The following is a 14,116-nucleotide window of genomic DNA, read 5'->3' as shown; positions in this document are numbered from 1 at the left end:
CCGGGACAAACAGTCTGTCAGGTGGACAAGACTCAGGCCTATCAGCCTGAAATCTCTGCAACACACGTCGCAGATCCGGAGAAATAGCTGACAAGATAACTCCATCTTTAAGAATACCAACAGGATCAGCGACTCCAGGAGCATCAGGCACAAAGCTCCTAGAAAGAGCATCGGCCTTCACATTCTTTGAACCTGGTAAATACGAGACAACAAAATCAAAGCGGGAGAAAAACAATGACCAGCGGGCCTGTCTCGGATTAAGGCGTTTAGCAGACTCGAGATACATCAGATTTTTGTGATCAGTCAAGACCACCACACGATGCTTAGCACCCTCGAGCCAATGACGCCACTCCTCAAATGCCCATTTCATGGCCAACAACTCCCGATTGCCCACATCATAATTTCGCTCGGCAGGCGAAAACTTCCTAGAGAAAAAGGCACAAGGTTTCATAACAGAGCAACCAGGGCCTCTCTGCGACAAAACGGCCCCTGCTCCAATCTCTGAAGCATCCACCTCAACCTGAAAGGGAAGTGAGACATCGGGCTGGCACAAAACAGGCGCCGAAGTAAACCGGCGTTTCAACTCCTGGAAAGCCTCCACGGCAGCAGGAGCCCAGTTAGCTACATCGGAGCCCTTCTTGGTCATATCCGTCAAAGGTTTCACAATGCTAGAAAAATTAGCGATAAAACGACGGTAGAAGTTAGCGAAACCCAAGAACTTCTGTAGACTCTTAACTGACGAGGGCTGAGTCCAATCAAGAATAGCTCGGACCTTGACTGGGTCCATCTCCACAGCAGAAGGGGAAAAAATGAACCCCAAAAAGGGAACCTTCTGTACACCAAAGAGACACTTTGAGCCCTTGACAAACAAAGAATTTTCACGCAAAATTTTAAAGACCAACCTGACCTGCTCCACATGCGAATCCCAATTATCAGAAAAAACCAAAATATCATCCAGATAAACAATCAAAAATTTATCCAGATACTTCCGGAAAATGTCATGCATAAAGGACTGAAAAAACTGAAGGCGCATTGGAGAGCCCAAAAGGCATCACCAAGTACTCAAAATGACCTTCGGGCGTATTGAATGCGGTTTTCCATTCATCACCTTGCTTAATGCGCACAAGGTTGTACGCACCACGAAGATCTATCTTGGTGAACCACTTGGCACCTTTAATCCGGGCAAACAAGTCAGACAACAGCGGTAAAGGATACTGAAATTTGACAGTGATCTTATTTAAAAGCCGATAATCAATACAAGGTCTCAAAGATCCGTCCTTTTTTGCCACAAAAAAGAATCCCGCACCAAGAGGGGAAGAAGACGGACGAATATGTCCTTTCTCTAGAGACTCCTTGATATATGAACGCATAGCGGTATGTTCAGGTACCGACAGATTAAACAGTCTTCCCTTAGGAAATTTACTGCCTGGGATCAAATCTATAGCACAGTCACAGTCCCTATGAGGAGGCAGTGCACTGGACTCAGACTCACTGAAGACATCCTGATAATCAGACAAATACTCCGGAACTTCCGAAGGCGTAGAAGAAGCAATAGACACAGGCAGGGAATCCCCATGAATACCACGACAGCCCCAACTTGAGACTGACATAGCCTTCCAGTCCAGGACTGGATTATGGGTCTGTAACCATGGCAGCCCTAAAACAACCAAATCATGCATTTTATGTAAAACCAGGAAACGTATCACCTCGCGGTGTTCAGGAGTCATGCACATGGTAACCTGTGTCCAATACTGCGGTTTATTTGCTGCCAATGGCGTAGCATCAATACCCCTAAGAGGAATAGGATTTTCTAATGGTTCAAGAGTAAAACCACAGTGCTTAGCAAATGACAGATCCATAAGACTCAGGGCAGCACCTGAATCTACAAACGCCATGACAGGAAAAGACGACAGTGAGCAAATCAAAGTTACAGACAGAATAAATTTAGGTTGCAAATTACCAACGGTGACAGGACTAACAACCTTAGCTATACGTTTAGAGCATGCTGAGATAATATGTGTAGAATCACCACAGTAGTAGCACAAGCCATTCCGGCGTCTATGAATTTTCCGCTCATTTCTAGTCAGGATTCTATCACATTGCATTAAATCAGGTGTCTGTTCAGACAACACCATGAGGGAATTTGCGATTTTTCTATCACATTGCACCGAATTAGGTGTCTGTTCAGACAACACCATGAGGGAATTTGCGGTTTTGCGCTCCCGCAACCGCCGGTCAATTTGAATAGCCAGTGCCATAGTATCATTCAGACCTGTGGGAATGGGAAAACCCACCATAACATTCTTAATGGCTTCAGAAAGGCCATTTCTAAAATTAGCGGCCAGTGCACACTCGTTCCAATGTGTCAGCACGGACCATTTCCGAAATTTTTGGCAGTACACTTCAGCCTCGTCCTGCCCCTGAGACATAGCCAGCAAGGCCTTTTCTGCCTGAATCTCAAGATTGGGTTCCTCATAAAGTAAACCGAGCGCCAGAAAAAACGCATTAATATCAGCCAATGCCGGATCTCCTGGCGCCAGCGAAAAAGCCCAATCCTGAGGGTCGCCCCGTAAGAACGAAATAACAATTTTTACTTGCTGAGCAGAGTCTCCAGATGAACAGGGTCTCAGGGACAAAAACAATTTACAATTATTCACAAAATTCCTAAACTTAAACCTGTCTCCGGAAAACAGTTCAGGAATCGGTATTTTAGGTTCTGACCTAGGATTACTGATAACATAGTCTTGTATGCCCTGCACACGAGTAGCCAGCTGGTCCACACTTGTAATCAAGGTCTGGACATTCATGTCTGCAGCAAGCATAGCCACTCTGAGGTAAAGGGGAAGAAGAAAAAAAAAAAAAAACTCAGAATCTTCTTTCTTATAATCCCTCTTCTGCAATGCATTAAACATTTAATACTGGCCTGGCAAACTGTTATGACCCCAATGGCGAGGGTCACAGAGGAACGTGGAAGTCTGCAGAATACAAAAATCCAGCTCATAGGGCAGTGGTAGCTGGGTTGACCATATATCTACTCCTAACGCCAACACTAGAAGTAGCCGGGGATCATTCCTACGTTGATTCTAGATGACACGCTCCAGCCGGAGAATCTAGCTACCCCTAGTAGAGGAAAACAAAAGACCTTTCTTGCCTCCAGAGAAGGGGACCCCAAAGCTGGATAGAAGCCCCCCACAAATAATAACGGTGAGGTAAGAGGAAATGACAAACACAGAAATGAACCAGGTTTAGCACAGAGAGGCCCGCTAACTGATAGCAGAATAAAGAAAGGTAACTTATATGGTCAACAAAAACCCTATCAAAATCCACACTGGAAATTCAAGAACCCCCGAACCGTCTAACGGTCCGGGGGGAGAACACCAGCCCCCTAGAGCTTCCAGCAAAGGTCAGGATATATATTTGGAACAAGCTGGACAAAAATACAAAACCAAAACAAAATAGCAAAAAGCAAAAAGCGGACTTAGCTGATATAACTGGAACCAGGATCAGTAGACAAGAGCACAGCAGACTAGCTCTGATAACTACGTTGCCAGGCATTGAACTGAAGGTCCAGGGAGCTTAAATAGCAACACCCTTAACTAACGACCCAGGTGCGGATAAAAGGAATGACAGAAAAACCAGAGTCAAAAAACTAGTAACCACTAGAGGGAGCAAAAAGTAAATTCACAACACGTCCCGTCTCTCCGCACTGACTGTTAAAGCAGAGGGCGGCGCTCACACTAATACGTCATCGCTCCCTCTGACCTGCACAGTCACTGCAAGAGGACGGGAAGACGGAGCGGCGCCCGGCGGATGGAACGCGGACAGGTGAATATGAAATACTCACCTGGTCCCGGCGCTCCTGACGCTGTCCCTGCCTGTCCCATGGTACCGCAGCTTCTTCCTGTAATGAGCGGTCACCGGTACCGCTCATTACAGTAATGAATATGCGGCTCCGCCCCTATGGGAGTGGAGTCCATATTCATTACTTTAATGAGCAGCACCACGTGACCGCTGAGTAGAGGAAGAGCTGCAGCGCGGGAGACGCTGGGACAGCGTTAGGAGCGCCGGGACCAGGTGAGTATGCGACACTGCTCTCTCCCCCTCACCCGCCGACCCCGCCGCCGAACATGACTCGAGTAGAAGCCGAGAGGGGCACTTTCAGACCAAAAATTTGGGCTGAAAATCTCGGCTTATACGGTACAATATGTCTCGAGAAAACATTGTCAGAATCACCGGGATCTGTTGAAGCGTTCCAGAGTTATAACCTCATAAAGGGACAGTGGTACAGTGGTCAGAATTGTAAAAATTGGCCCGGTCATTAACGTGCAAACCACCCTCGGGGCTTAAGGGGTTAAATGACTGCATATATGGTGACAGGTCCACTTTTTGTTGAAAGTCTTGGACATGCTAATAAAATATTCTAATGATACAAAGTTGGCCCATATTGCTCATGGCTGAAGATATATTTTATAATAATTAAAGGTGCCAATAATATCAAACACAACTGTACATCAGATTCGTGGAACTAGTACCTGAAGCTTGCAAAAAGTGGTTTAGCCTCTCAAGTCTTGATCTTCTGTACACTGACCAATTATCCTTTTGGTAGCAAAGTTCTTCAGGCATTTGTACACACAGTTATCGGATGTACATATTTATCTTAGGGGGTGCATCGTGCATGTAGAAATATCTGACCATGTTCTGTACAACCAGGCCAAAATTTATGTGCGTAAAGGCCCTCATACACATTAGACTAGACTGTCGGTCGAAGCTGCATATATAGACTGGTTGGCTGACATACTGTTTGGGGGCATCAGCCAACTAATCATTGGCGTAGATGTCGATTGTGCTTGTCCAATTTAATATTTTTCTTCACTTGACGAGTCCCTGGCTTTCTCAAAAAGAACACAGGAGCACTCTGAATAAGCATAAATCTTTAAGGGAAAAAAAAAATACAATATATATTCGCTGTCCCCGATGGGGCTTGCAATCTAAATTCCCTATCAGTATGTGTTTGGAGTGTGGGAGGAAACCGGAGAACCCGGAGGAAACCCACGCAAGCACGGGGAGAACATACAAACTCCTTGCAGATGTTGTCCTTGGTGGGATTTGAATCCAGGACCCCAGCGCTGCAAGGCTGCAGTGCTAACGAATGAGGCCTGAAGCCTAGCTTTTAACAAATAAAATGCATTATGTTCCCTAAAGTAAAACAACTAATCTCTTATCTTGGAGAACATGCGATTATTTAGGGAAAGTATTAATATATTCTGCCGGATCCTATTGGCCATTAAATAGACCCATTTGCTGGATAGAAAAGCACAAGATGCAAAGTTGTTCTGTCAAAAGAAAAACGAAGAAAAGAGCTCACGTCTGGAGCTTTCTAAAGCTTTGTTATGACCGGATTCATGGTGGTGCTGATGACCCAAAAAATGAGTCATTATTAGTGACGAGCGAACTCAGACTAAAGTTCAGGGTTTGTACGCGACCCCTTATGTCCTTTGCTGAACTCCAAACACTGACTTCTCTGGGAAGTCCGTTTTACAGTTTGGAGAGGAGAAATAGATTTTTCAGCTCCAAAGTTCGGGTCACCATTGATTTCTTTGGAGTTCAGGTACAGCTCTGACACCTGAACTGAACTTTGAACTAAAGTTTAGACGAACCCGAACTTCCACGGATGCGCTCATCTCTAGTCATTATACAAAATTTTGCACCATTATCTTTCAACTATGCTGTTCATCTTTTATAGAAAGGGTAAGTATTGCACCCACTGTTGGCTGCCTCCGCCAGCACTGTGCATTTCTCTCTCTGCTTATGTCGGAGACTTCCTCAACGTGTTCATAGGTCCCCATTCACCCAAAAGTAAATGATATGCGTCACGTCTTTGGCTATGTTGAGGAGCAAATAAATTAATTGTTTTGTTTTTACAAAAGGAATAAATGGCCGATTTCTGTTTATTCATACAGTGGCATATGTCATAGGTTTGTGCATTCAAAAAATGAGATATGAACAAAGCCTTAGCAGTAAGCTAGTAATATCTAGTGATTATCTTGGCTCCTTGATAAATGTATAGATATGACCTTTCTCTGCAGATTTATATGCAATGTCGTTTACTTATGTCCTATAGGTACGATGAAGCCTCCTCCTCGGTGACCTCTCCATCCAAACCCACACAGCAGCCAAGTATTGTAGTTAAAAAGGAACCTGAAGATAGCTATGATTACAGTCAGACTGCAGCCATGGGAAGCGTTACGGTAAAGCAAGAACCATCTGATGCCGAAGTAACAGATGATTACTCCAACAGCGATGTTGATTATCCTATATTAGAGAAGCACTTTGCAAAATTCAAGGAAGATCCTTACCTGGATGGTAAGCACTCGTTAAACAGCCCAGTTGGGTTTGCAAAAGATAAGATTTTTAAGCCCGACCCGGACAGTCCTCCTGTACTACAGATGGAGCCTTGTGCTGCTGATCAGAACACTTTTGAAGCTCCTGATCTACTAAAACCGGACTTGTCTGAGGAAGGACTACAAGACACGGATGACAAATCTGCCATTTATAAAGAAAGTCCTGTTCTTCCAAGCCCGGTTATTAAATCCGAGGTAGGAGATGACGTCCCTATAAAAGAAAAAAGGAAAAGAATGTGTAAAAAGAAGATTGATGAAATCTATGCGACCCTGCAAACTGCACTGAAAACCTCCCGTGGTCCAAAAAGGAAATTCCCTTTACAGTTCACTAAACCTTCAGTAACACCAACCCCTGGAAATGAGGGCACAGTGGCACCCATAGCGAAAAAAAGAGGGAGGCCGCCCAAGCCTAAAATGTCTAAGGTAGGACGCCCTGCAAAAAAAGACAATCCCATTGAAGCTCCACGATTGTTTCCAGATTTCAATCCAGACCTTGAAGATGTGGACGGAGTCTTATTTGTTGCTTTTTCTTCTAAGGTAAAATTTAAGAAAACGAGGTGCCAGATATTGTAGAGGTTCGCTAAGTAACGTTTTTCACTCTTGTGTTTCCTATTATAATGAGGGGACTACGGCTTTATATCGGCCTGTGCAGGTATCATCTTTGGTGTATCAGTTTTATATGCATTTCATGCCATTTTGTAACAATTTAAGGGGAATCCGTTATTACAATCCGCCCTCAGAAACTGTTAGTTTATTTGGTCATGTTGCTATTTGAAAGAGTATGTCTTCAATGCTTATTACTGATTCAATCTGTGGCTCAGAGACTGAAAATTTGCTGTTTTAATTCATATGTGCATGAGGCTTGGAAGGATTCCGTCAGCAAGTAATCTGAGAGCAGTATAATCTAGGGGCAGAGATCCTGATTCCAGGGATGTCACTTAGGCGTCTTTCACACGTCCGTCGGCAGTGTCCTGTCCTAATGCGTCAGGAAGACGTGCCGACGGATATCGATAAAATAGTGATACAACGGAGGGAACGCATCCAGTGTTATGACGGATGCATCGGCTGAGCTTTCCTGGTATAGATATGGGACTTGGAGAGAGAGAGAGAGAGAGAGAGAGAGACTTTTTCCCGGACTTTGAAGATCCTTCCGGGCATGCTCAGACGGAAAAAACGTGATACGTCGCTAGATTCCTGTGTGTGACGGTCAGCAACGTATCCTGCGTCCATAGGCTTCCATTATAGCGGACGACGGACGGCGCAGGACCCGTCACTGACCGATTTTCCAACGTGCAGAACAAACGTTCCTCTGAACGTTTTCTCTCCACGACGGACGCTATTTTCCGACGGATCCAGTACACAACTGACGAAGCGGATGGCCATCCGTCACAATCCGTCGCTAATACAAGTCTATGGGAAAATGCAGGATCCTGCAATTTTTTTTTGCTGGATCCTGCATTTTCAAAAATCGACGGATTTCGACGTGACCCAAAAGACGGAAGTGTGAAAGTAGCCTTAGGCTACTTTCACACTAGCGTCGGTACGGGGCCGTCGCGCTACGTCGGCCCGACGTACCGACACATACTGTGCAAGCGCCGCACAACGGGGGCAGCGGATGCTGTTTTTCCACGCATCCGCTGCCCCATTGTGAGGTGCAGGGAGGTGGGGGCGGAGTTCCGGCCGCGCATGCGTGGTCGGAAATGGCGGACCGTCGGCACAAAAAACCTGTAACGTTTTTTGCGGCCGGCGGTCCACCACAACACGGCGCAACCGTCGCACGACTGTTGCGACGTGTCAATGCGTCGCTAATGTTAGTCTATGGGGAAAAAACGCATCCTGCAGACGACTTTGCAGGATGCGTTTTTTTCGCCAAAACGACGCATTGCGACGTGTGCAAAAAAACGCTAGTGTGAAAGTAGCCTTAGGCTTCTTTCACACTTCCATCGGTACGGGGCCGTCGCTAAGCGTCGGCGCAACATACCGACGGACGTTGTGCATATTTTGCACAATGTGGGCAGCGGACGCAGTGTTTCAACGTATCCGCTGCCCACTGTAAAGTCCCAGGGAGGAGGGGGCAGAGTTCCGGCCGCGCATGCGAGGTAGGAAATGCAGGACACAACGTACGAAAAAACGTTCTCTTGAACGTTTTTTTGATACGACGGCCCGCCAAATACCGACGCATCCAGTGCACGATTTATGGAACGTGCGTCCATATGTCACGATGCGTCGGTAATACAAGTCTGTGTGCAAAAAACGCATCCTGCGGGCAACTTTGCAGGATGCGTTTTTCCACAGAACGACGCATTGCGATGACCCCTAAACGACGGACGTGTGAAAGAAGCCTTACTCATCAACTTAAGGTACCTTCACACTGAACAACTTAACAACGATATTGCTAGCGATCCGTGACGTTGCAGTGTCCTGGATAGCGATATCGTTGTGTTTGACACGCAGCAGCGATCAGGATCCTGCTGTGACATCGTTGGTCGGAGCTAGAAGGCCAGCACCTTATTTCGTCGCTGTATCACCCGCTGACATCGCTGAGTCGGCGTGTGTGACGCCGATTCAGCGATGTCTTCACTGGTAACCAGGGTAAACATCGGGTTACTAAGCGCGGCCCTGCGCTTAGTAACCCGATGTTTACCCTGGTTACCTGGGGACTTGGGCATAGTTGGTCGCTGGAGAGCTGTCTGTGTGACAGCTCTCCAGCGACCACACAGCGACGCTGCAGCGATCGGCATCGTTGTCTAGATCGCTGCAGCGTCGCTAAATGTGACGGTACCTTAACTCTAGTGTCAATACAATCAGTTTTCTATCAGCAGGAGATTACAGCAGGACTAGGTGTAATGTGACTAGCAGCCAAGCTAATCTGTGTAACCCCACCACTAATTGGCTGTTCGCTGACACTGTACACAGAAAGCTAGGGGTGTGGGCAGGGTTATATAGAGAACAACATTCTGAGCTCTACTAGATCTAGAGCAGAGAAAACTGGGATTCTATTAAAACTTCTGTCACCCAGGGAAGGATACCTTTATCCCGCTGCTCACACTAATATGCCATGAACCGGGGTTGTTTGGTTGCCCAGTTCTTTTCTGAAGGGGATTTATATATATTCCACTTCCCAGTTCCGGTCTGGAACTTGCAGCTCTCTGGCGCCCCCTTACCCTCAGGTCAGACAGGGTACTGCACCTAGGATAATTAGTCGCCAGAAAGGCTGCCTTACTTTGTACTGTCTAATGGGCACGCTGCAGCGAGGGCGATACAACTACTCCCACTCAGGCAGGCACAATAATTATCAATGCCGTCCGTCGTTACAAAGTCTCCCAAACGCACAGGACAAATCCGCTACCAGCAGCTCCGATTCCTTAATTAAATAACGGGTCCGGAGCCAACCCAAATTAGTAGCATATTCACTTCAGAGGACGTGACAGTACGTTATAGAGCAAGGAGAACCGAAGCTAGTAATTTTATATATTTTACTGCAAAAGGGTAGGCAGTGTTTACAGAAGTATAAAAAGATATTCTAAAAGTAGACCAGTATCATATGTACAGTACAATTACAAATAAAATGGGATTAAAGTTGAAAAACACTTACATTTCGTTATGTCATTTCATCTCATGGCAGACCATGTGCTGTGGGGGATGGGCATACATCAAGATGCATTACAGATGGGTCTCACAGCTAGACCCTAGACAAAAGACTAGTGAAGACTGATGTCTCACTCACTTATCTCCGTGCCCAAAACCAAGGCACTCCCCCTCTGGTGACCTCACTCAGAGGCTGAATACTCCCCTTTCTTAGAGTTATGACAAGCCATTTCTATACATAACTCGCTGTATGAACCTTGGAGACGAATGACACAATGATCAGGATGCCCACCACGTCATGGGGGTTCTTTTAAATACAAACATGCCGTAGATATATGGCCCGCTTACAGAGAAATCCGTTCCTTGCATTTCGTTGGCTTAGATCCTAGCGATTTTCAGTGAGTTATATATTCCTCGGTGGACATCCGGAATATGTAACTTTTATATCGCTATCCCTGATCGATGCCCTTGTACATAACTTTTCAAGAACAAGAGTCCCATGCGGTTTGGAAGTTGCTGTACCAGTTATAGCTGGTATCAGGCGGGAGGGGGGATGAGGGGTTTAGACAGGAGACTGGCTTTCGCAGCGCAAAGCCATAAAAATTCCTCAGTGAGTGTTCCTGGCTGGTCTCACATTACAACAATATAGCAGGGGGGAGGGAGGAAGAGTGGCTTAGAATTCCAGCCTTGTGCTAGCAGGCAGAGGAAACTGCAGCTGAGAGTTCTGTATGTGTAATAGAAGTAATCAGAACTTCTTCCTATTTCCTGACAACTTCAGTAAGCAGCTCAGTTAGTGATATATTGCTGGAATCATAGACTCAGCCCCTACATCAAGCTGCTCTCTGGTTACATAGCAAAAACCTCCTGACTGTTAAGTTACCTGGATGTGATGAGCACTTCCAAAGCCTCTGCCTCCTTGACTCTATTCCCCATCAAGCCCCACCTTCCTCTGTTTGACATCTTAGTGGATGTTTCATCAAGTGATAGTGCCAGAGCACTTAAGCCTCATTTGCATACTAATTAAACCTTGAATTATTTTTTTTATCAGTCTATATGACCACATAAACAGTTTGGGGAGGGGAGGTTGAATCGTTCTGACAGATTCCCAGTAATCTAATCTTAAGTCACAGGAGGTTTGCATTAATTTTCCACTTATACAAATAATCTTACATGGGAAAAGCAGCATGACTACACCATGAGCCGCAACGGATTTTCACTCTATGGCCGGGGTCTCACTAGTCTGTAGTGCGGACAAGCGCTATGCGATAAAAAATTGCATAGAACTCGGGCCAATGTTAATCTATGGGGCAGCTCCCATCATCCGTTTTTTTTCTCGTCCATATTACGCATGCGAGTGAAATTGCAGCATGCTGCAATTGTCCGCGTATCTCAGCTGAGAAACGCCGATGCAAGTCTATGGGTGTGAGAAAAAAAAATAAAATCGCACAGCACACGGACCATCAGTGTGACTTGCGAGAAATTCTCAGGCATTGGGCAGGTGACAGGAATGGCTCAGCCATTATTTGCTCATTTTGCAATTGTGTGAGAAAATCTCACCATACGGATGACAAAAAAAAAGCATCCAGGCATAGCACACGGACGAGATACGGATCACCATACGGAAAACATTTGTGCGATTCTCAGCAGACAAAATCGGACATATTTTTTTATACATTGTGTGTGACTCCAGCCTATTACTTAGATCTTCTGTGCAAATTGCTTTATTAGTCACATTTTTGTCCAAAAGTTGCGTGGCCGTTAACGAAAAGACAGCGAGTTGCAATTACAGTTGTGCTCAAAAGTTTACATACCCCGGCAGAATTTTTGCATTCTTGGCCTTTTTTCAGAGAATATGAATGATAACAAAACTTATTCTCCACTCATGGTTAGTGGTTGGGTGAAGCCATTTACTGTCAAACTACTGTGTTTTCTCTTTTTAAATCATAATGACAGCCCAAAACATCCAAATGACCCTGATCAAAAGTTCACATATCCCTGGTGATTTTGGCCTGATATCATGCACAGAAGTTGACACAAATGGGTTTGAATGGCTAGTAAAGGTAACATCCTCACTTGTGACCTATTTGCTTGTTATCGGTGTGCATGCATAAAAGCTGAGTGAGTTTCTGGGATCCAGACAGACTCTTGCACCTTTCATCCAGCCACTGACGTTTCTGGATTGTGAGTCATGGGGAAAGCAAAAGAATTGTCAACAGATCTACGGGAAAAGGTAGTTGAACTGTATAAAACAGGAAAGGGATGCAAAAAAAATATCCAAGGAACTGATAATGCCAGTCAGCAGCGTTCAAACTGTGATTAACAAATGGAAAATCGGGGGCTCTGTAAAAACAAAAGGTAGACCAACAAAAATGTCGTCTACAACTGCCAGGAAAATTGTTCAGGTTGCAAAGAAAAACCCACAAATAACATCAGCTGAAATACTGGACACTCTACAAACTAACGGTGTGGTCTGCATGGTCGAGTCGCCAGAAGAAAGCCGTTGCGCAAATTCCTCCAAATATCTCTCCTACAATACACAAAACGACACAGAGACAAGCCTCAAAACTTCTGGAACAAGGTAATTTGGAGTGATAAAACCAAAATTAAATTTTTTGGCCTCAACCATAAATGTTACATTTTGACAGAGATCAACAAGGCTTTTGATGAAAGGAACACCATTCCTACTGTAAAGCACAGAGGTGGATCGCTGATGTTTTGGGGATGTGTGAGCTACAAAGGCACAGATGAAGGAAAGATGAATGCAGCACATTATCAGCAAATACTCGAGGCAAATTTGCACTCATCAGCCCAGAAGCTGTGCATGGGACGTACTTGGACGTTCCAACATGACAACAATCCAAAACACAAGGCCAAGTCGACCGGTCATTGGCTACAGCAGAACAAAGTGAAGGTTCTGGAGTGGCCATCTCAGTCTCCTGACCTCAATATCATTGAGCCACTCTGGGGAGATCTCAAGTGCACAGTTCATGCTAGACAGCCCTGAAATTTACAGGAACTGGAGGCTTTTTGCTAAGAAGAGTGGGCAGCTTTACCATCTGAGAAAATAAAGAACCTCATCCACAACTACCACAAAAGACTTCAAGCTGTCACTGATGCTAGTGGGGGCAATACACGGTATTAAGAAATGGGGTATGGGAACTTTTGATCAGGGTCATTTGGATGTTTTGGGTTGTCATTATGATTTATAAAGAGAAAACACAGTAGTTTGACAATAAATGGCCTCACCCAACCACTAACCATGAGTGGAGAAAAAGTTTTGTTATCATTCATAATCTCTGGAAAAAGGCCAAGAAAGCAAAAATTCAGCTTTGGTATGTAAACTTTTGAACACAACTGTAGTTTTCTAATAAAAATGTCTAAGGGTTAAAGTTTTGTGTAGAGAGACAAGGCAGTGTAAGGAGACTTATAGGCCAGACAATTTTAATTATGTTGGTATCCTCTTCAGAGAGGAAGAGGACAGTAACTCTAGTGTTTTCTATTGAATGTAACAATCCTAAAAGACAATATCGACCTTTTTTTAAAGGACCTTACCACATGACTTGGGATAACAGCCAAACCGAACACTCCATTTGTAGACACGTGTTTTAGGAGTTGTGCCCATCATCTGCAAAGCAGGACATCTGTTGGGGAGGTCTTTCACCCAGCAAGTCTTGTCAGATCTTCTACTTTGCACTGATGAGGGGCAAAACTCCCAAAAGGCAAGACCCTTTAAAGGTATTATTTAAAGGTAGGATTGCTACTTCAAATGGGTGGCGCTAGAGTTCCAGTTCTCTTCTTCTCTGAAGAGGCAATTTGCATAATAGAAAGCAACACCAGGTAGCATACTTACTTAAAAAAAATAGCACTAAACTGTGCAAAACAAACCCCAAACCAGTTAAATAGCTAACTCCATGTGTACTAGAGGGCAAAGAGAACAAAGTAGTATTACGGTTTAAAAAGTATTTTTATTAATTGCACATAGTAAATTGTCATTACAAAACATACAGTAGAAAAATAAGGTGCATAAGAATGGAAATATAGGACGACTGGTGCCAAACACCCACCAATAGTCTATATAGAATAGGTAGAATACTCCTTTGTTCTCTTTGCTCTCTAATCTGCATAAT

General features: G+C 44.8%; 1 protein-coding gene across 6 annotated transcripts in view; it reads left to right on the top strand.

Moving 5' to 3' along the window:
- Window positions 1–14,116, top strand: part of MGA (MAX dimerization protein MGA) — a 155,791-nt gene that overhangs the window by 36,259 nt on the left and 105,416 nt on the right. For 5 of the 6 annotated variants that reach the window (XM_077264160.1, XM_077264112.1, XM_077264130.1 and 2 more), the window contains one exon: window positions 6,122–6,938. In XM_077264160.1, coding sequence (XP_077120275.1) covers window positions 6,122–6,938 — 817 coding nt within the window. The remainder of the gene's footprint in view (window positions 1–6,121; window positions 6,939–14,116) is intronic. The other variant, XM_077264150.1, reaches the window with a different exon arrangement.

Source organism: Ranitomeya variabilis, chromosome 1, assembly GCF_051348905.1.
Source record: "Ranitomeya variabilis isolate aRanVar5 chromosome 1, aRanVar5.hap1, whole genome shotgun sequence".
In the NCBI taxonomy this organism is placed as follows: domain Eukaryota; kingdom Metazoa; phylum Chordata; class Amphibia; order Anura; family Dendrobatidae; genus Ranitomeya; species Ranitomeya variabilis.
Note: the sequence above shows the minus strand (reverse complement) of the source record. Positions and strands in the feature narration are given on the sequence as shown.